This window comes from Anabrus simplex, chromosome 1 (assembly GCF_040414725.1).
Source record: "Anabrus simplex isolate iqAnaSimp1 chromosome 1, ASM4041472v1, whole genome shotgun sequence".
NCBI lineage: Eukaryota > Metazoa > Arthropoda > Insecta > Orthoptera > Tettigoniidae > Anabrus > Anabrus simplex.
In genome coordinates this window covers 1,748,424,355-1,748,447,746 of record NC_090265.1, presented here as the reverse complement: position 1 = coordinate 1,748,447,746, position 23,392 = coordinate 1,748,424,355, and the positions used below count along the sequence as shown (strand labels likewise).

General features: G+C 41.8%; 1 protein-coding gene across 5 annotated transcripts in view; it reads left to right on the top strand.

Annotated features, from left to right (window-relative positions):
* The window catches only part of bsk (mitogen-activated protein kinase dJNK), a 662,508-nt gene that overhangs the window by 551,689 nt on the left and 87,427 nt on the right, over window positions 1–23,392 (top strand). For 3 of the 5 annotated variants that reach the window (XM_067138506.2, XM_067138507.2, XM_067138505.2), the window contains one exon: window positions 21,016–21,184. In XM_067138506.2, the coding sequence (XP_066994607.1) occupies window positions 21,045–21,184 (140 nt within the window). In that variant the 5' untranslated portion in view covers window positions 21,016–21,044. The remainder of the gene's footprint in view (window positions 1–21,015; window positions 21,185–23,392) is intronic. The other 2 variants (XM_067138509.2, XM_067138508.2) reach the window with 1 other exon arrangement.

Genomic DNA, 23,392 nt, shown 5'->3' with positions numbered 1-23,392 from the left:
TTATTATTTGTTCAAGGACGTGGTGAAATTATCTCATAGTTATTTTTCGTATCACATAAAAGCAAGATATCCATTGGATCATCTACTGTTTTAGACGCTAGGGAGCATTTAAAACTGATATGCTATTCATGGCCTCCACTAACGGCGCCTGACGATGTTGAGGAGGGAGAACCCGCAATATTTGGAAGGCTGCCGAAGTTAGTGGCCGTGGCCTCGTTCAACCATCGATCTGTTGGGCTGCTGAGGCGCGACATGCTGGCAGCTCCAGCCCTACCACACTCCTCTTCTTGGAACCACCTCCTTGACTCCAGGAAAACTGAGAACAAAGAGTGCAGATTTTAAACATGGGATAGTGAAAGATAGTACATTTCTAAGTAATTCTTCCCCTTTTTCACTAGTATTTCTTCACGTATCGGGTGGGAGGGATGATAATAGGGACACAGCCCCTTCCCAGTCCGAGTATTTCCCTCTTCCATCATCACTTCAGTGTTTAATAAGTTCCATTCATCAACATACATACATATATACATACTGTACATATATTATCATTATATACTGTTATGCCTTTCAGCGTTCAGTCTGCAAGCCTCTGAGAATTTACTAAACGTCGCCACAATCCTCGATTTGCAACTAGTGTTGTGGCCTCATTTAGTTCTATACCTCTTATCTTTAAATCGTTAGAAACAGAGTCTAACCATCGTCGTCTTGGTCTCCCTCTACTTCTCTTACCCTCCATAACAGAGTCCATTATTCTCCTAGGTAACCTATCCTCCTCCATTCGCCTCACATGACCCCACCACCGAAGCCGGTTTATGCGTACATCTTCATCCATCGAGTTCATTCCTAAATTAGCCTTTATCTCCTCATTCCGAATGCCCTCCTGCCATTGTTCCCACCTGTTTGTACCAGCAATCATTCTTGCTACTTTCATGTCTGTTACTTCTAACTTATGAATAAGATATCGTGAGTCCACCCAGCTTTCGCTCCCGTAAAGCAAAGTTGGTCTGAAAACAGACCGATGTAAAGATAGTTTCGTCTGGGAGCTGACTTCCTTCTTACAGAATACTGTTGATCGCAACTGCGAGCTCACTGCATTAGCTTTACTACACCTTGATTCAACCTCTCTTACTATATTACCATCCTGGGAAAACACACAACCTAAATACTTGAAATTATCGACCTGTTCTAGCTTTGTATCACAAATCTAACATTCAGTTCTGTTGAATTTCTTACCTACTGACATCAATTTAGTCTTCGAGAGGCTAATTTTCATACCATACTCATTGCACCTATTTTCAAGTTCCAAGATGTTAGACTGCAGGCTTTCGGCACACTCTGCCATTAAGACCAAGTCGTCAGCATAGGACAGAATGCTTACTACATTTCCACCTAACTGAATCCCTCCCTGCCATTTTATACCTTTCAGCATATGATCCATGTCAACTACAAACAGCAAAGGTGAAAGATTACAGCCTTGTCTAACTCCTGTAAGTACCCTAAACCAAGAACTCATTCTACCACCAATTCTCACTGAAGCCCAATTGTCAACATAAATGCCTTTGATTGATTTTAATAATCTACCTTTAATACCATAGTCCCCCAGTATAGCGAACATATTTTCCCTCGGTACCCTGTCATATGCGTTCTCTAGATCATCGAAACATAAACACAACTGCCTATTCCTCTCGTAGCATTTTTCAATTACCTGGCGCATACTAAAAATCTGATCCTGACAACCTCTCTGTGGTCTGAAACCACACTGGTTTTCATCCAACTTCCTCTCAACTACTGATCGCACCCTCCTTTCCAAGATGCCAGTGAATACTTTGCCTGGTATACTAATCAATGAGATACCTCGATAGTTATTGCAATCCTTCCTGTTCCCTTGCTTATAGATAGGTGCAATTACTGCTTTTGTCCAATCTGAAGGTACCTTACCAACACTCCACGCTAATTTTACTACCCTATGAAGCCATTTCATCCCTGCCTTCCCACTATACTTCACCATTTCAGGTCTAATTTCATATATTCCTGCTGCCTTATGACAATGGAGTTTATTTACTATCCTTTCCACTTCCTCAAGCATAATTTCACCAACATCATTTTCCTCCTCCCCATGAGCTTGGCTGTTTGCAACACCACCAGGATGATGATTTCCTTTTACATTGAGAAGATGTTCAAAATATTCCCTCCACCTCTCCAGTGATTCCCTGGGATCTATTATGCGTTCATCTGAATTACTCAAAGCACTGTTCATTTCCTTTTTCCCTCCCTTCCTAAGATTCTTTATTACTGTCCAGAAAGGTTTCCCTGCTGCTTGACCTAGCCTTTCCAGGTTATTACCAAAATCTTCCCATGACTTCTTTTTGGATTCAACAACTATTTGTTTCGCTCAGTTTCTTTCATCTACGTACCAATCCCTATCTGCCTCGGCCCTTGTTTGGAGCCATTTCTGATAAGCCTTCTTTTTACGTTTACAGGCTGCTCTCACTTCATCATTCCACCAAGATGTTCGCCTTTTCCCATCTTTACACACAGTTGTTCCTAGGCATTCCCTTGCTGTTTCTACTACAGCATCCCTGTATGCCACCCATTCACTTTCTATATCCTGAACCTGCTTACTGTCTACTGTTCGAAACTTCTCACTAATCATATCCATGTACTTCTGTCTAATTTCCTCGTCCTGGAGATTTTCTACCCTTATTCGTTTGCAGACAGATTTCACTTTCTCTACCCTAGGCCTAGAGATACTTAGTTCACTACAGATCAGATAGTGGTCTGTATCATCGAAAAATCCGCGAAAAACTCGTACATTCCTAACAGATTTCCTGAATTCAAAGTCTGTTAAGATATAGTCTATTATGGATTTGGTACCCCCTAGCCTCCCATGTGTAGCGGTGAATAGCCTTATGCTTGAAGAATGTATTCGTAACAGCTAAACCCATACTAGCACAGAAGTCCAGCAAACGCTTCCCATTCCCATTAGCTTCCATATCTTCCCCACATTTACCAATCACCCTTTCGTATCCTTCAGTTCTATTCCCAACTCTCGCATTGAAATCGCCCATTAGCACTATTCTATCCTTGCTGTTGACCCTGACCACGATGTCACTCAATGCTTCATAAAACTTGTCAACTTCATCCTCATCTGCACCCTCACATGGTGAATACACGGACACAATTCTAGTCCTAATTCCTCCAACAGACAAATCTACCCACATCATTCGCTCATTTACGTGCCTAACAGAAACTATGTTCCGTGCAATGGTATTCCTGATAAAGAGCCCTACCCCAGACTCTGCCCTTCCCTTTCTAACACCCGTCAAGTACACTTTATAATCTCCTATCTCTTCCTCGTTATCTCCCCTTACCCGAATATCACTTACTCCTAGCACATCCAGATGCATCCTCTTTGCTGACTCAGCCAGTTCTACTTTCTTTCTTCCATAAGCCCCATTAATATTGATAGCTCCCCATCGAATTCCATTTCGTTCGCCAAGTTGTTTCCAAGGAGTCCCTCGCCTGTCAAATGGGAGTGGGACTCCGTTACTCCCATAGGTCCGAGGCTTGCTTAAAATGTTCTGAGCTCGGTCGATTCATGAAGCAGGATGCTGCCCTACTTGCACATAGTCCAAGTGAGGATCTCTCCTCTAACGGGTTATGGACCACCGGTGGATTGTATAGTCCTAGCCGCCTGAGCACAAGGAGGACCACGACTCAGAATATGTCCGAGATGCCCACTCCCATTCCATAGCAACTGGTATCCCGACTCTCAGGACCACTTACTAGGCCACTCAACCGTTGCCCATGGTTCACGAACTAGGACGTGACTACAGTAACCCACAAACATGAACCATCTCATAATTAATAATAAGAAAACTACAGAATTGGAGCTGGCTGGATGGATGATGAGACCGAAAGTCAAATTTTGGTAAATAAAAAAATAGCTGTGTTATAGAACTAGTATAGAATGTGCATCGAGCCAGCAGCTTCCATTTTTTCGGAGAACTCCCCCTTATTGCAACCCCGTGTGAATTTTCAGTCTTCACGTATTGCTGTACCCTTGCGGGTTAGAAACTTCTCGTATGCAAACTTGCATCCTTCATCAGTCCACTTCTTGCCTGTTTTCAACTTTGACTTTTCTTGGGATCACTGGTATGCTCGAAGATTCTGCTGGAGAGAAGCACGTTCCGGGATGTCTTCATGTGTGGTTTCTATATCTCGAAGGTCTTTCAACTCAGTGAACCAGGGTCCCTTAGGCTTCTTATTTTTAATGCTACAGTATTTGTTCGGGGCGTCGATCTTTTTCCCCTACTTGCACCATATGTGAGGAACCTGCGTGTATTATGTAAATGGCGGAAGTGTAACGTGTTGAATGTGAGGAAAGGAACATTAAGGACGACCCAAGCACCCAGTCCCCAGGCCAGGGATATCAATCATTTACAATTAAAAACCCCTGAACCAACCGGGGATCGAACCCGGGGTCGCCGGGTGACAGGCGGACGCGTTGCCCCTTACACCGCGGGGCCGGACTGGGCTTCTTGTTTACAAAGTAGAAAAATATCGGGCTGGTCAGTCTCTGCGAGCTTATACGTGTTATGCAGCCACAAAGATTAATCCTCCGAATGGTATTTGTTATCCTTTCCACATGCAGTTACAGTTCGTTGTTATGCCGTCTGCTTTACTCATTTTCTCTGACTTCGCGTGGAATCTTTGTGGGGATTATTCTTTGGCTTCTAACTTTTCAATTGATCCTGCTGCATACAGGGCTTCTGGACAAATGACTGAACAGTAGTGGCATTGATGGACACTGATCTTTTGTTGTAGATATCTCTAGTTAGCTGATATGCCACTTCTGTCTTGTTGTTGCTAGACGTGAATGCTTCTTTCTCAGAGTTGTTAGGTACTATCTACTAGCCTAAGTACTTTAACTTTTCTGCCCGTTTGATTTTCCACTTTTCCACAGTTAAACTCCGTTTTATCGGAAGAAATCTGAAGGCCAGCCTTCGCTGCTTGGGTTTTGAATTGGTTGATTTGTTTTGCTTCAGTATCCAGGGAATCAGAAAATATCGGAAGATCATTTGCAAAAGTTAGGCAATCTATTATCAGGCTATTATTATTATTATTATTATTATTATTATTATTATTATTATTATTATTATTATTATGTCCGACTCGTTGGCTGAATAGTCAGCGTACTGGCCTTCGGTTCAGAGGGTCCCGGGTTCGATTCCCGGCCGGGTCGGGGATTTTCACCTTCATTGGTTAATTCCAGTGGCCCGGGGGCTGGGTGTTTGTACTGTCCCCAACATCCCTGCAATTCACACACCACACATAACACTATCCTCCACCACAATAACACGCAGTTACCTACAAATGGCAGATGCCGCCCACCCTCATCGGAGGGTCTGCCTTACAAGGGCTGCACTCGGCTAGAAATAGCCACACGATATTATTATTATTATTATTATTATTATTATTATTATTATTATTATTATTATTATTATATATCGGTTTGGCCACTTAGGACCACATTTTACACTTGTCAGCCTTTCTGGAATTCATCTTGGTGGAGAATGCAGTTCTTCGTTCTTCAGACCACTTTGCGCCAGTTCTTCTCACTGTTTCCGGAACTTCCCTTGTACCCCGATCCTGAACTTATTTCTTGAACCAGTGTCTGGGACATCACATTCTCCTTCATTGCAGTTGCCCTCGGAAGTGGTATACATTTCCAAGTTATCAGATCAAGAAATCTGCTTTTAGGCATTCGAGATGACCGTAAAACATGAGACGGTGCTTAGTCGAAACAAGTGATAGCGTTACATAATTAGAGTTGAGCTCTGGCGATATTCGCCCACATGAATTTTGACATGGGACGGAGGTCTTTCGTTGGACCTCTTTTTCGTCTTTTTTATCTTACCATGGCGAGTGAGAGTCCAAGTATTCGGCAACATTCAGGGTTTCAGTACATGCTAGTGTGGTGTAGTAGCGATATTTGGTCTGCCACGAGGTCGAAAACCGGGGTGTATTATTAATAATTATTTTTTCATGTAACGGCCAACTTTGGACATCGTCATTTCAACTGGCTACTTCTGGCTTTGATGTCTGCCCAGTATTTTCGCATGCGTTCTCGGTGTCGTTATTTCCTCTCCTGTGTCATTGCCTTTCCTGTTTTTAATTTTGGCTTGTCTCGGAAACGCTGGAACGCTTGAAGTTGCTTCTTAAATGGGACAGTCTCCTGGATGTCATTATGTGTGATTCCCACTTCTTCAAGGCATCTGTCCACCTAAACGAACCAGCCCCTTTGGTTTTCTTCTGCTGATATAAAGGAATGATGCGGTTGGTCAGTGTTGTTTGGTGCATTCGTGTCGGATCGTACGGGGAAGCTTCTCTACGTGAGTGTATTGTTCGCCGTTATGCCATTTACTGTACTCCGCATTGACGGGACTTCAGATCTTTCTCAAAATCTTCCTTTCTTTGGCTTCAAGGCCTTTTTTAATTGCAAGACATTCTGAAGCATATATGACCTGGATGGATGACACTGCAGTAATGCCTCAGCTTTGCTTTGAAAGATACGGTCCTTATGTTGTAGACGCCCTTGGTTAAATGGTATAACCTTTCTATTTTGTTCATCCGTAATGTAAAGGCTTCTCTCTCTGACAAGTTTGGTGTTATCATTTCAACCAGATAGGTCTACTTGAACTTATCTACTCGTATCATTTTGTTTTGTGCCAGCTTGATATTAGTTTTAAAAAAAAATTGTTTTCTCAAAAGTGATCTGTAGGCCTGCTTTCGCTGTTTGTGTTTTAAGCTGTAAAACCTGTTCCACAGCTTTGTTTAAGGAATCGGAAAAACTGCAAGATTATCTGCAAAGGGTTGGCAATCAACATCAAAATTTTGGCTTTTACACCCTACCCTGACTCCAATTTGAACTTCGTCGCCACATGGAAGCGCTTCCAACTCCCAATGAAGCTCATCCCCGAAATCGCGACCCTCGTCCTCCGAGGCTCCATCGAGATCCTGAGACACCACCTCTACAGCTAATTTTGAATTTTCTTTAATTAATAGATATGTACAGAAAATTGATATGTTTTACCTTGTTCTTAGCGGCAGCATGTAAATACAGGAGGTCTTTCCAAAATAAATGGAAATTATACATATTCAGTTCTCTGCGCCACTAAGGTGTATTATTATTATTATTATTATTATTATTATTATTATTATTATTATTTTACAAAATGCTTTACATCGCATCGACACAGATAGGTCTTCTGGCGACGATGGGATAGGAAAGGCCTAAGATTGGTAAGGAAGCGGCCGTGGCCTTAATTAAGGTACAGCCCCAGCATTTGTCTGGGGTGAAAATGGGAAACCACGGAAAACCACCTTCAAGGCTGCCGACAGGAGGGTTGGAGCCCACTGTCTCACGGATGCAAACTCACAGCTGCGCGCCCGTAACCGCACGGTCAACTCGCCCGGTCATTTTTATTATTATTGTCCCAAACTTTTTAACTTGTTTCATGAGAGCAACGCACCCAGTTGTAATGATGTGTTTTCTTGCTCGCCCATGGCAGAATTTAAAGTGTTGCGGCGCTCTCCTCCTGATCATTTGCGGGCTCTCACCCTGAAACCGGATAAATGTCAGTTGTTAGATGCCACCTCGTTGGTCGGGATATGTCAAGCAGATACACAGCTTTAAGTCGAGACTGACCTTTTAAAGTTAGTTTCTTCCGAACATGCTGGTTTGGCCATTCTTCCAAATCTTCTGTAGTATCAAAACTCCAAGATCTTATCATACTTCTCTTGTGGCGAAGAAGTTAATAATGCGAGTGCCTGCGTGTTCTTTTGTTTTCCTTTCCTGATTTTCCCCCAAATACCTGGGATCGGCACCAATATGGCGTAAGTCTAGTTTTACAATGGAGTGCCCTTCCTCATGCCAACCGTGTGTGGAGGATGAGTTTCCGTTCTGGTTGGTAGTGTGATGTGTTGTGTGTAAATGAAGATTTATAGAACGAACAGTCAGGCCCCGAGCTAGAGGAATTAACCCGACACAGCTAAAATCCCCGACCCGGACGGGTATCGAACTCGTGGTCCTCAGAACCAAATGCCACTACACTGACTATTCAAGCTAAGGAGCTGAAGCATAGAAGTACTTGTGTGTATCTTCCTGAAAGAAATAGTAAAATGTTTTTTAACGCCAATCCATTATAGGAGAGATTCTGTAATTCTTGGAATTATGGTAGTATCAGTTAAGGGTTTAATAGTATAGCAGACATGGAGAGAGAGAGAGAGAGAGAGAGAGAGAGAGAGAGAGTGTGTGCAGCAGTTGTGAGAAAACAGTAATAATAATGAAAATGAAAACCTACAACCTGTTTTCCAGTCATTGACCGGGTCAGGGATGTAATGAATGAAGCAGATATAGGCTATTAGTACGATGGGGTCGCCACTCCCAAAGTGATTTATTGATGAATGATAGATGCTATGAAATGAGAATGGAGAGTGTTGCTGGAATGAAAGATGACAGGGAAAACCGGAGTACCCGGAGAAAAACCTGCCCCTCCTCCGCTTTGTCCAGCACAAATCTCACATGGAGTGACCGGGATTTGAACCACGGTATCCAGCGGTGAGAGGCCGACGCGCTGCCGTCTGAGCCACGGAGGCAATAATAATAATAATAATAATAATAATAATAATAATAATAATAATAATAATAATAATAATAATAATCGCAAGGCCCCAGCTACCGTGTGCAGACATTTTAATTCGACACCATCTGGCTGTCAGCTTGTCAATTTCGACGTTCCGTTTTACTGTAGGCCTACTAGATGGCCGACAGAGTAAACCGCAACTCTCTTGGGTGTCTGTGGCTGAGATATGAATTTTGTCGGGTAAACACGAAATGTGTCACCGCTATCTTTTACATGCCGATATCGTTCGACATGGAGTGTCGAATGGATTTTTTCCGCCCTCCAAAAATCCGGCTATCTCTGCGGGGTTTAAACCAGCTATCTTGGGATCCGGAGGCCGACACTCTATCACTGATCCGCAAAGCAGCGGAGAATCAGTCATCCTTTAAAAATACTGATTTTTAGACATCGGATTTATATGAATTGCCAATATAAGCCTGCAAATTATGCTGCAAAAAGTGGTGATATATGAACTTATTTTCATGCTATTAAACACTCGTATCAAATGCAAACGTAACATTCCGTTACTAGTCTCAAGCGATTCACCCACACCATTACATAAATTTACTATCGTGAATAAACAACTCAATGAAAACAAACAAAAATCGCACTACTTAAGCTGCGGCGTCTGTTCCACAAGTACAAACAATCCATGCGTAGTTGGTGAGACGCATCAATCTATCAGTGTTCATTGTTAAAACAATATACACACGTCTCCTAGGTAAGACAGAGTGGATTAATTAATACAAATGTTAAATCAGTTAGTGAGGTTGTAAGAAAACCGTGTAAAAAAGGTCACAAACGTGACGAAACACACTTAAATCCATAATTTGCGTTGTAGTACACTTCTCCAAGTTTTCTGGTATAAATCTGGTCGTTGGATGCAGAATGGGTCTCGGCCCACAAGTTGGCACGACTGGTCCGTGATCCAACAACTCTGCACTCTGACCAACCAACCGAGCAGAGGCGGGTGGCCGCGGCTCCACCGTGGCTGTACTGAAGATAGGAGACGAGGCAGGGGTGGACCTCACGGCTGGCCCCAACTGTCGGCTGTCCTAAGAATGGTTTTCCGTGGTTTTCCATTCTCCTATACTAATGCGAATGCCGCGACAGTTCCTAGTATAGGCCACGGCCACCAACCCACTCGCCTTCTCCCAGCATCTCCTCCACTGCAACAAATCTCCGGCCTGAGAGACGGCGTTACCGTCTAAGAAGGCCGCCTCCCCCTTCAGGGGAAGAATGAAAACGCTTTAGTAGTAGTAGTAGTAGTAGTAGTAGTAGTAGTGTTTGTCGGTTAAAACTAGCCTCAGTACGGAGAATGATCTCTTCACATCTGCGGATGTGACAGGATTGCCCTTGAATTAGGGAGCTAGTGGCCGGTCTGAGTGGCTCAGACGGTTGAGGCGCTGGTCTTCTGAGCCCAATATGGTAGGCTCGATCGTGGGTCAGTCCGGTGATATTTGAAAGTGCTCATATACGTCAGCCTTGTGTCGGTAGATTTACTGGCACGTAAAATAACTTCTGCGGAGCTAAATTCCTGCACCTTGGCGTCTCCGAAAACCGTAAAAGTAGATAGTGGGACGTAAATCAAATAACATTATTATTATTATTATTATTATTATTATTATTATTATTATTATTATTATTATTATTATTATTATTATTATTATTATTATTATTATTATTATTAGGGAGCTAGTGTAGGTGTACACATTTCTGGTGGATACACAGTATCAATACTAGCCAGACATGTATTTATAGCTATCATGATGTCATAGGCCGGATTTAGTTTAAGGACATATCCGAGATTTCCTGGGATACCTTCCAGTTCACGCTTCGCGTTCTCCGTTATGTCCAGCGAATCACCAAGACGCAACCTACGTGTTTCGATTCTGGTATGATTTGGAAGTGTGTCTCGATAAAAGCCAGTTCCCTTTGAAGAGTTTCATTGCCGAAAGAGTTTACGGCATTAATTACTTTATATTTTCTTGTAGACTGTAAAAAATATTGAAATATGCACAATGAAAGTCGAAAACATGCACAATAAATCCAAACTTTGAAATGTATGTGCTAATGTGGGATATGTGCGAATATGCATATATTTGCACTATTAAGCTTGATAATTAATCCGATTTCACCTTCAACGCATTTGCATACAAATGTGATGTCTACTGATTATAATATTGTTTTAAAGAAGAATAGTTTTCCTCTAAACACAGGGGAAAGAAGGGAAGGTCCTACAACTCCAGTAATCAAGGTACCGGCAAAACAAAGGCGTCAAAATTACGGACATCTTAGACCTCTTAAACGAAATATAGTCGTGTTCGGAAAGGTACTAGAATTGAAGAAGAGAGGTCACGTAGGAATGGTGAAGAGTTGTATGTCTGAAGAATACCTTTAGACCCCGCTATAGTGATCACTCCCCACTTCAGAGCGGAGAGCCCCTGTAACTCCTGTTTAGTCGCCCCTTTCTACATAGGTGTATGTATTTTACGTTCCAACGACAGGTAGTCGTCTTTTAACCCTTTATAGACCGATGGTCAAACGAATAATTTCCTACCCTGTAAATTAATATTTTCATTGCTGAGACGAATTCAAAAGAAAAGGAAAAAAATGGATTTAGAAAAGCCGAAAGATTCAGTGGTATTGGATGGTGACAACTGAAGATGAATTGTTAAAGAAACTAATGAAAGTTGATTCGGAATATATTTCAAAATATATGCCTATTCCGCACTGTTGTAACGATGTATAGAAATTATGCTTTATGAAATCACAATCCAAGGAGAGAACTTTGCGAGTTGCCGATTATATTGTTATTTTGTCTGAGTCTGCAGAAGATCCAGAGAAATTGTCGAGTGGTATGAACACAGTCTCGGGGGAGTACAAGATTAAAGTAAATAAGTCCAAAACAAAATTAATGGAGTGGTAGTCGAACGAAGTCAGGTGCTATAGGAAATATTGGATTAGAAATGAAGCCTTAAAGGAAGTAGATGAACATTGTTACTTGGGTAGTGGTATAAGGGGATGCCTGGCTGAGGCGGTAAAGGCGTGCTCGGTTCGCCCGGAAGGACATGGGTTAGAATCCCCGTCAGGAAGTCGTAAAACCGAGCTCGATAGCTGCAGTCGCTTAAGTGCTTCCAGTATCCAGTATTCGGGAGATAGTAGGTTCGAACCCCACTGTCGGCAGCCCTGAAAATGGTTTTCCGTGGTTTCCCATTTTCACACCAGGCAAATGCTGGGGCTGAACCTTAATTAAGGCCACGGCCGCTTCCTTCCAACTCCTAGCCCTTCCCTGTCCCATCGTCGCCACAAGACCTACCTATGTCGGTGCGACGTAAAGCAAGTAGCACACACAGGAAGTCGTAAAATTTAAGAAACGAGATTTCCAGTTCCGGAGGTGCATATGGCCCTGAGGTTCACTCAGCCTACACCAAAAATGAGTACCAGGTTAATTACTGGGGGTAAAGGCGGCCGGGCGTAGAGCTAACCACTCTACCCCATCACGTGCCGAGGTTAACAATGGTGAAAGCCTTTACCTTCCACTCCTCCAAGGGCCTTCATGGCCTGTACGGAGGTGACTTTGCTTTGCTTTTAGGTAGTGGAATAACTAACGATGACAGCAGGCAAGGAAGGTTCATACATACATACATACATACATACATACATACATACATACATTATAATTATAGACTGTTATGCCTTTCAGCGTTCAGTCTGCAAGCCTCTGTGAATTTACTAAACGTCGCCACAATCCTCGATTTTCAACTAGTGTTGTGGCCTCATTTAGTTCCATACCTCTTATCTTTAAATCGTTAGAAACCGAGTCTAACCATCGTCGTCTTGGTCTACCTCTACTTCTCTTACCCTCCATAACAGAGTCCATTATTCTCCTAGGTAACCTATCCTCCTCCATTCGCCTCACATGGCCCCACCACCCGAAGCCGGTTTATGCGTACAGCTTCATCCATCGAGTTCATTCCTAATTTAGCCTTTATCTCCTCATTCCGAGTACCCTCCTGCCATTGTTCCCACCTGTTTGTACCAGCAATCATTCTTGCTACTTTCATGTCTGTTACTTCTCACTTATGAATAATATATCGTGAGTCCACCCAGCTTTCGCTCCCGTAAAGCAAAGTTGGTCTGAAAACAGACCGATGTAACGATAGTTTCGTCTGGGAGCTGACTTCCTTCTTACAGAATACTGTTGATCGCAACTGCGAGCTCACTGCCTTAGCTTTACGACACCTTGATTCAATCTCACTTACTATATTACTATCCTGGGAGAATACACGACCTAAATACTTGAAATTATCGACCTGTTCTAGCTTTGTATCACCAATCTGACATTCAATTCTGTTGAGTTTCTTACCTACTGACATCAATTTAGTCTTCTAGAGGCCAATTTTCATACCATACTCATTGCACCTATTTTCAAGTTCCAAGATATTACACTGCAGGCTTTCGGCACAATCTGCCATTAAGACCAAGTCGTCAGCATAGGCCAGACTGCTTATTACATTTCCACCTAACTGAATCCCTCCCTGCCATTTTATACCTTTCAGCATATGATCCATGTAAACTACAAACAGCAAAGGTGAAAGATTACAGCCTTGTCTAACCCCTGTAAGTACCCTGAAAAAAGAACTCATTCTACCATCAATTCTCACTGAAGCCCAATGGTCAACATAAATGCCTTTGATTGATTTTAATAATCTACCTTTAATTTCATAGTCCCCCAGTATAGAGAACATCTTCTTCCTCGGTACCCTGTCGTACGCTTTCTCTAGATCTACGAAACATAAACACAACTGCCTATTCCTCTCGTAGCATTTTTCAATTACCTGGCGCATACTGAAAATCTGATCCTGACAGCATCTCTGTGGTCTGAAACCACACTGGGTTTCATCCAACTTCCTCTCAATTACTGATCGCAACCTCCCTTCCAAGATGCCCGTGAATACTTTACCTGGTATACTAATCAATGAGATACCTCGATAGTTATTGCACTCCTTCCTGTTCCCTTGCTTATAGATAGGTGCAATTACTGCTTTTGTCCAATCTGAAGGTACCTTACCAACACTCCATGCTAATCTTACTACTCTATGAAGCCATTTCATCCCTACCTTCCCACTATACTTCACCATTTCAGGTCTAATTTCATCTATTCCTGCTGCTTTATGACAATGGAGTTTATTAATCATCCTTTCCACTTCCTCTAGGATAATTTCCCCATCATCATTTTCCTCCTCCTCATGAGCTTGGCTGTTCGCAACACCACAAGGATGATTTCCTTTTACATTGAGAAGATGTTCAAAATATTCCCTCCACCTCTCCAGTGATTCCCTGGGATCTATTATGAGTTCACTTGAATTACTCAAAACACTGTTCATTTCCTTTTTCTCTCCCTTCCTAAGATTCTTTATTACTGTCCAGAAAGGTTTCCCTGCTGCTTGACCTAGCCTTTCCAGGTTGTTACCAAAATCTTCCCATGACTTCTTTTTGGATTCAACAACTATTTGTTTAGCTCTGTTTCTTTCATCTGCGTAAAAACCCTTGTCTGCCCCGGCCCTTGTTTGTAGCCATTTCTGATAAGCCTTCTTTTTACGTTTACAAGCTGCTCTCACTTCGTCATTCCACCAAGATGTTCGCCTTTTCCCATCTTTACACACAGTTGTTCCTAGGCATTCCCTTGCTGTTTCTACTACAGCATCTCTGTATGCCACCCATTCACTTTCTATATCCTGAACTTGCTTACTGTCTACTGTTCGAAACTTCTCACTAATCATATCCATGTACTTCTGTCTAATTTCCTCGTCCTGGAGTCTTTCTACCCTTATTCGTTTGCAGACAGATTTCACTTTCTCTACCCTCGGCCTAGAGATACTTAGTTCACTACAGATCAGATAGTGGTCTGTATCATCGAAAAATCCGCGGAAAACTCGTACATTCCTAACAGATTTCCTGAATTCGAAGTCTGTTAAGATATAGTCTATTATGGATCTGGCACCCCTAGCCTCCCATGTGTAGCGGTGAATAGCCTTATGCTTGAAGAATGTATTCGTAACAGCTAAACCCATACTAGCACAGAAGTCCAGCAAACGCTTCCCATTCCCATTAGCTTCCATATCTTCCCCACATTTACCAATCACTCTTTCGTATCCTTCAGTTCTATTCCCAACTCTCGCATTGAAATCGCCCATTAGCACTATTCTATCCTTGCTGTTGACCCTGACCACGATGTCACTCAATGCTTCATAAAACTTGTCCACTTCATCCTCACCTGCACCCTCACATGGTGAATACACGGACACAATTCTAGTCCTAATTCCTGCAACTGACAAATCTACAGACATCATTCGCTCATTTACGTGCCTAGCAGAAACTATGTTGCGTGCAATGGTATTCCTGATAAAGATACCTACCCCAGACTCTGGCCTTCCCTTTCTAACACCCGTCAAGTACACTTTATAATCTCCTTTCTCTTCCTCGTTATCTCCCCTTACCCGAATATCACTTACTCCTAGCGCATCCAAATGCATCCTCTTTGCTGACTCAGCCAATTCTACTTTCTTTCTTCCATAAACCTCATTAATATTGATAGCTCCCCATCGAATTCCATTTCGTTCGCCAAGTTGTTTCCAAGGAGTCCCTCGCCTGTCAAATGGGAGTGGGACTCCGATACTCCCATAGGTCCGAGGTTTGCTAAAGAAGTGTTCTGAGCTCGATAAATTCATGAAGCAGGATGCTACCCTACTTGCACATAGTCCAAGTGAGGATCTCTCTTCTAACGGGTTATGGACCACCGGTGAATTGTATAGTCCTAGCCGCCTGAGCACAAGGAGGGCCACGACTCAGAATATGTCCGAGATGCCCACTCCCATTCCATAGGAACTGGTATCCCGACTCTCAGGACCACTTACTAGGCCACTCAGCCGTTGCCCATGGTTCACGAACTAGGACGTGACTACAGTAATCCACAAACATGAACCACAAGGTTCTTCTTCAGAAAATAAATTCGCTCCCTTCGAACATTGATATAGAAATATTAGAAAGATGGCATTGTATGGAAGTGAAACATGAGCAAGAAGTAGCTGAGAAAGAGAACATGAACTTTTGAAACGTGGTTTACAGAGGAATGCTGAAGGTGATTTGGAAAAATCGAATCACGAATGAAGAGATAGACCGGGCGAGTTGGCCGTGCGGTTAGGGGCGCGCAGCTGTGAGCTCTCATCGGGCAGATACCGGGTTCGAACCCCACTGTCGGCAACCCTGAAGGTGTTTTTCCGTGGTTTTCCATTTTCACACCAGGCAAATGCTGGATCTGTACCTTAATTAAGGCCACGGCCGTTTCCTTCCCATTCCTAGGCCTTTCCAGTCCCATCGTCGCCATAAGACCTATCTGTGTCGAATCCCATTAGTGTGAGGAAGAGATGCAATGATAGGACACGTCGCAGGACACCCGGTGGTTTTTGAGGGAAGTGTAGGTGGTAAGAACGGTAGGGGTAGACAAAGGCATGAAGTTGTCGAACATATTAGAGTAGATGTAGAATGTATTAGTTACATACTTATAAATAAAGAGGTTAGTGCAGGATAGGGTGGCATGGAGCGCTGCATAAAACCAGTCTTTAGACTGATGACCGAGACGATCTAAGAGAGGAAATACGAATATATTGAATTTGTATTATACGGACGATAATGAACCAAAATAAGTTTATATTATTTAAATATATTGCCAGATTCGTGCCCTGTAAAGATGAAGCTGTCTGCTCGATTTGATCACATTCTTAAGGAAGTTAACGGACATTGTACTTCAGCTTTGTTCATTAATTTTATTAATTGATGATCTGGAAAGACCAAGAAGAAGAAGAAGAAGAAGAAGATTTCTTGTATGTCAAATGTTCACTCATGTTGCTGGCCCGTACCACTGTACAGCTAGGTAAAGTAGTAGACAGCTGCTCACAGATTTCCTACCAGAGTAAGGAGGAAAAGTCAGAGCGCGCGCCTGGGCCTACAGTAACAGCCGTAGAACTGTATTTCAAGCGCCGGCCTGAGTTGCTCAGACGGTTGAGGCGCTGTTCTTGGCAGGTTCGATTCTGGCCCAGTCCGGTGGTATTTGAAGGTGCTCAGTTCGTCAGCCTCATGTCGGTAGATTTACTGGCATGTAAAAGAGCTCATGCAGGACAAAATTCTGGTACCTCGGCGTCTCCGAAAACCGTAAAAGTAATTAGTGGGACGTAAAGCAAATAACATTATTATTTAGTTGTATTTCAAGTTACTAACACCATATATATTCCTACTGTTGCCCTTCTCCGTTCTCTTGCTGTTCATGTGAAACTACAAGTTTGTCAAATGTATTTTAGCTAGTGGAATTTACCTCCCCCCCTCCCAGACCGTTTCTGATGGTGCCGTCAGCTTCCGCTTCGAATGCTAGCGCTGTACCGCGTACGGTGAACCATCTGGTGACGAATGGACGTACCACTTATACTTCTATCACTAACGTCTAAATTCGAACCCTCATTATTGTTGAAGTCTTCCTCGTGAACAGTCGAGATTTTCTTTTGAAGATGCGGGGAAAAGTTCTCTGCCAAACGTAAATATCTTCACCTTATTTTCTTGACACAGCATTAGCCCAAAAGCCTATATCATGTCTACAAGTACGGGCCGCGAAGACATCGATGATAACATTAGTGGAATTTATTTGGTGTATTTATGTTATTTTCTTTTCTTGCCGATTATTGGATTTTAAAACCAGCTCAACTTTTTACCCGTGCATTAAAACTTCTTGCCAGGTTACCAGTCATACAGAATTTTAATATTTGCAAAATAACATTAAGGATTTGAAGAAATGCGAGGTGGGCAAGCCTCGAGCTTTGTTTGTGTGTCTTGGCCACTTAATTCCACCATTGAATATGCAAACGACCCTCATTGTATAGCGGCGGCGCACCTTTTAAAACAGATAAGATTAGTGGGATGATTTACGCGGATTAGTTTCGGGGATGAGAAAGTAGGCGCCCCTTTATCTGTTCTCTTTTAAAGATTGGAGAGAATTGGGTCTCCGTTAGTATTTTATTTAAGAACAATATTCTCGACGATCAGTGCATGTGTATTTCCCGAGGACATTCTTTTAACGATCTTTAAAACTCTTTTCACACTTTTACTTGGCATTGTGTTTTCTCATGATAATAACTTAATGCTTCAAAATATTTGAAGAAAGGAGCGAGTTGCTTTCTGGGCAATTTATTTCGCGAGGTATTGACAGGGAACTGTGTAGCATTGACCAAAGGCCTACATTCATTCCTGTGCTTACAACAGAAATATAGTAACTATCGTCTATCCTAGTGTTCTCCAACCGTTTCCTCCTCTCAGGATTACAGTCATCCTGATTCATTACAACATTTTACAGTGTTAATGACCTAGGAAGTGATGTGTTGATTCCAGAAATGATGTATGAGGAAAGGTAGTTGTGGCTTATTAAATAATAATAATAATAATAATAATAATAATAATAATAATAATAATAATAATAATAATAATAATAATAATAATAATACCGGGCGAGTTGGGCGTGCGGTTAGGGGCGCGCAGCTGTGAACTCGCATCCGGGAGATAGTGGACTCGAGCCCCACTGTCGGCAGCCCTGAAGATGGTTTTCCGTGGTTTCCCATTTGCACACCAGGCAAATGCTGGGGCTGTACCTTAATTAAGACCACGGCCGCTTCCTTCCCATTCCTAGGCCTTTCCTGTCCCATCGTCGCTATAAGATCAGTCTGTGTCGGTGCGACGTAAAGCAAACAGCAAAATAATAATAATAATAATAATAATAATAATAATAATAATAATAATAATAATAATAATAATGTGCAAGTTGGCTATGCAGTACGGATCTTGAGGCTGTAAGATTGCGTTCGGGAGATGCTGGGTTCGAACCCCACTATCAGCAGCCCTGAAGATGGTTGTCCGTAATTTCTCAATTTCGCTCCTTCGCAGTCCAAGCCTTTTCTTTTCTCAACTTCGTCGAAAACCTACCCGTTTTTGTGCAACGCTGAACAAGTAGCAAAAATAAATTATAAATAATTCATTAATTCAATCAGTCAATCAGTGATTTCGTTTGGACCAAATATGGGCCATATCATTTTAGCTGTATTCTTCTCCGTACTTTGATATCTGCGCAGTACTCCCGCATTCGTTCTCAGTGTTGTTCCTTTCTCTCGTATGTCCATGCCTTTCCTGTTTTTAGCTTCGGAATTTCTTGGAAACCCTGGCATGCTTGACATTTCCTGCTGAGTGGCACACCCTCCGGGATGTCATTACGTGTGATTTCCAGTTCTTCGAGAACTCTTTCCACTTCACAGAACCAGGCCCCTTTGATTTTCTTCTCCTGAAAGTAGGTAATGATCCGACCTTGGTGGGCTCATTCGCGTCACGTGTCCATAAAAGGTAATCCTCCTTTCAATCAGTCAATACTGATCTGCATTTAGGGCAGTCGCCCAGGCGGCAGATTCCCTATCTGTTGTTTTCCTAGCCTTTTCTTAAATGATTTCAAAGAAACTGAAAATTTATTCCAATCCGTAACTCACCTTCCTATAAACGAATATTTGCCCCAGTTTGTTCATGAACTTTATCTTCATATTGTTAGCTTTCCTACTTTTAAAGACAGCACTCAAACTTATTCATCTACTAATGTCATTCCACGCCCAGCTCGGAACATACCACTTAATCGAGCAGCTATTCTCCTTTCTTCCAAGTCTTCCCAGCCGAAACTTTGCAAGATTTTTGTAACGGTACTCTTTTGTCGGAAATCACCCAGAACAAATCGATCTGCTTTTCTTTGGATATTTTCCAGTTCTTGAATCAAGTATTCCTGGTGAGGGTCCCATACAGTGGAACCATACTGTAGTTGGGGTTCTACCAGAGACTTATATGCCGTCTCCTTTACATCTTTACTACAACCCCTAAACACCTTCATAACCATGTGCAGAGATCTGTACCCTTTATTTACAATCCCATGTATGTGATTATTTTCCGGATGGTGTCCGTTATCGTCTCCACGCCGATGTATATAGTTCGTGGTTGTGCCAGCTTATTATTTATTTATTTATTTATTTATTTATTTATTTCTTCTTGTTTCGTTTCGGCCAACTAAGGACCACATCGTTTGAACTGTTTCCTTTGATTTTTAATGTTGGTCCAGTATTCCTTCATTCGTATACGGTGTTGCTCCTTTCGCTCTTTCGTCCATGCCTTTCCAGTTTTCAGCTTCGGCTTTGATTGGAAACTCTGGTGTTCTTGGAGTTTTTTCTTAAGTGGGTCACGCTCCTGAATATCTTCAAATGAGATTTCAATCTCCTGCAGATCTTTCTGTACCTCCCTGAACCATGCCTTCTTTGCCTTTTACTCGTGGAGAAAAGTGAAAATGCGGTTAGTTAACCGTGTTGACTTCATTCGGGCCATGTGTCCATAAAAAAGTAATCCTCGCGTCACGTCGGTTATTTTCTGGTTGTGCCGTCTCCTAAACTTGCCGTTGTCAATGACTGGACCTAAGATTTTCCTCAAAATCTTTCTTTCCTTGGCCTCCAATTTCTCCATCATGCCTTTTTTGTTCATGGCGAGACATTCCGCTGTATATAGAGCCTCTGGCCGGATAACAGTGCAATAGTGTTTGATTTTTGCATTCAGAGATACACAGATCTTCTGTTATAGACATTTTAAGTCAGATAGTAAGCCATTTCAATTTTATTTATGCGTGAATCAAAGGCTTCTTTTTCGGACATAGGCCCCTCTTAGGTTCTATCCATTCACCAAGATACTTAAATTTGTCAATCCGCTTGACTTTTCCGTGAGTCCCTTCTAGCTCACTTGGCGCCAATTTGATGTTTGTAATTAATTTCGTTTTCTCAAAGGAGTTTTGGAGGCCCGCCTTTGCAGCTTGTGTTTGAAGCTGGTTGATCTGCTTCGTGGCCACATCCAAAGAATCAGCGAAAACTGCGAGATCGTCTGCAAATGCTATTTATTTATTTATTTTATTTATTTATTTATTTATTTATTTATTTATTTATTTATTTATTTATTTATTTATTTATTTATTTATTTATTTATTTATTTCAAGGACTTTAAACACATGTATTAGTAATTTTTAGATCTTCAGAGTCATAATGTTTATATTTGGGTGTAAGGTGAAATTAATGTACCTGTCGACTGGTGTTCCGTTGTGTGACTTGAATGTTTTTTTCGTAGTTCTCTTGTGGCTCGGTATTGAAGCTACCAAGAAAAAATGGAATTATTGAAAGTAGTCTGTTATTGTGTTGTAATGAAAGTCTTGTTGTTTCAGACAGAGAAGCAGCAGCGTTGCCTGCTCGCATGCCGCTCCTGGGCTCCAAGATGTCCTCCAGGCTCTCCTCCATGTTTTATACTGTGGAGGTGGGTGATACTAAGTTCACCATCCTCAAACGTTACCAGAATCTCAAGCCCATTGGTTCCGGGGCGCAAGGCATCGTATGGTGAGTACTATCCCAGTTAAACACCAGGCGTTGTAATTAGAAAGCAATAATGACTTGGAGATGCATGACAACTGGAGCTTATTCCAGGTTTCCTTTCTCTTCCTTTGCTGTGATTTTATAGTTTACGGTTGCAGTTTTGTAATGATGATTTCTTATTACTGAAAGTCTTTATCAGTGCCAGTATGGATCTTAAAAACATGAAACTCATGAGCGATTATAAAAAATACAGTTACAGACTCTGTTTATATGTATCGGATACAGCCTCATAGACACAGCTGTATGTTAGATAAAAGAAATAAGTTTCTTCTCACGTCGCTGCAGTAAACGAGTATGTGTACATACATGCGTTGGGCTAAGTGGCTCAGACGGTCGAGCACTGACTTTCTGAGCTCAAGTTGACGAATTTGATCCCGATTTGAGTCACTTTGGTGGTACGGTATTTGAAGATGTTCATTTGTACCAGCCTCATGTTTGTAGATGCACTGGTACTCAAAATAACTTGCGTGGACAAAATTCCGGTCCCTTAATGTCTCCGAAAGCTGTAAAACCAGTAAAGAAAAAAAGAAACAATCAAACAAAGAAAAATGAACGCATGGTATTTTATAAGTTGCTCGCACGTACACTTTCCTCAGAAACATTTGAAGAAGCTGTCATCTCCTTGGGTCCTTCGAGGGTGGAAGGTAAAGGCTTCCCCAATCCTTAATCTCGGCACTTGATAGAGTAGAGTGGTTAGCTCTACGCCTGGCGCCTTTGCCCCCAGGAATTAACATGCATTGCCGAGCTGAGTGGTTCAGACGGTTGAGGCGCTGGCCTTCTGACACCAACGTGGCAGGTTCGCTCCTGACTCAGTCCGGTGGTATTTGAAGGTGCTCAGATATGTCAGCCTCGTGTCGGTAGATTTACTGACACGTAAAAGAACTCCTGCGAGACAAAATTCCGACACCTCGATGTCTCCTTAAACCGTCAAAGTAGTTAGTGGGACGAAATTTTATTAGACTGTATTATTATTATTATTATTATTATTATTATTATTATTATTATTATTATTATTATTATTATTATTATTATTATTATTATTATTATTATTATTATTCTTTCATTCTTTCTTTCTCCGTTAGGGTCTTCTAGAGACCACGAGACAGTTTCAATGTTTCATCCTTTGTTGTTCTTTCTTCTTCCTCCAATACTCCTTCATTTCCTTTTCCTCTCCTCGGACCATTGTGAGCCTGTTTTCATTCCCTTCCGACCTTGAAATCCTTCTAATTTTATCAGTTTCTTTCCAAAAATCTCTCTCTCTGTTGCCTTTTCTTCCCTTAAGTTTCTTCTTTCTTGGCTTCATGAATCCAGGTTGTTGTTGACTTCTTGTTCCCAAGACATTTGAAGATCTGTTTGGTTAACCTGTTGTCATCCATTCCGTATAAATGTCCAAAAAATATTGATTGCCTCTTCCGCATTGTTTCCGTTATGTTTTCTACGTTCCGGTATATTTCATCATTACTTCTTGATTTCCAGAGTTCTGTAGTTCTTAGTGGACTGAGTATTTTCCGTATAATTTTTCTTTCCAATACTTCTAATTTATTCAGCTTGTAATTCAGTATTAGACATTCACTCGCGTATAAGCATTCCGGTTTGAGGTTTTTTTTTTTTTTTAGATAAACACTTTTTGTTGTAGATATTCCTAGTTACCGAGCTCGATAGCTTGATGATTAGACTCAGTTTCTAACGATTTAAAGATAAGAGATATAGAACTAAATGTGGCCACAGCACTAGTTGCAAATAGAGGATTGTGGCGACGTTTAGTACATTCACAGAGGCTTGCAGACTGAACGCTGAAAGACATAACAGTCTATAATGATAATGTTTGTATTATTATTAATCTGATATTCATTTTTGGCGTAGGCCGAGCGCACCTCCGGAAGTGGAAATCTCGTATCTTAAATTTTTCTCCTTCCTGACGGGTAATCGAATCCACGTCCTTCCGCGGTAAACCGAGCACGCCTTCACCGCCTTGGTGAGGCAGCATCTCAGAAACAGTTTTACGATAGATATAGGTTGTTTGTTGCGAGTATCCACAGGATTTTTGTCTGCATTGAAAGCCAATTGTGTTTTGATAATTAAAATAAAGTGTGATAAAATATGAAATGTACAATACCAAGCGCTCATTTTTTCAGAGCATGTATGCATACATACGGTATGTCTTCGAAATCA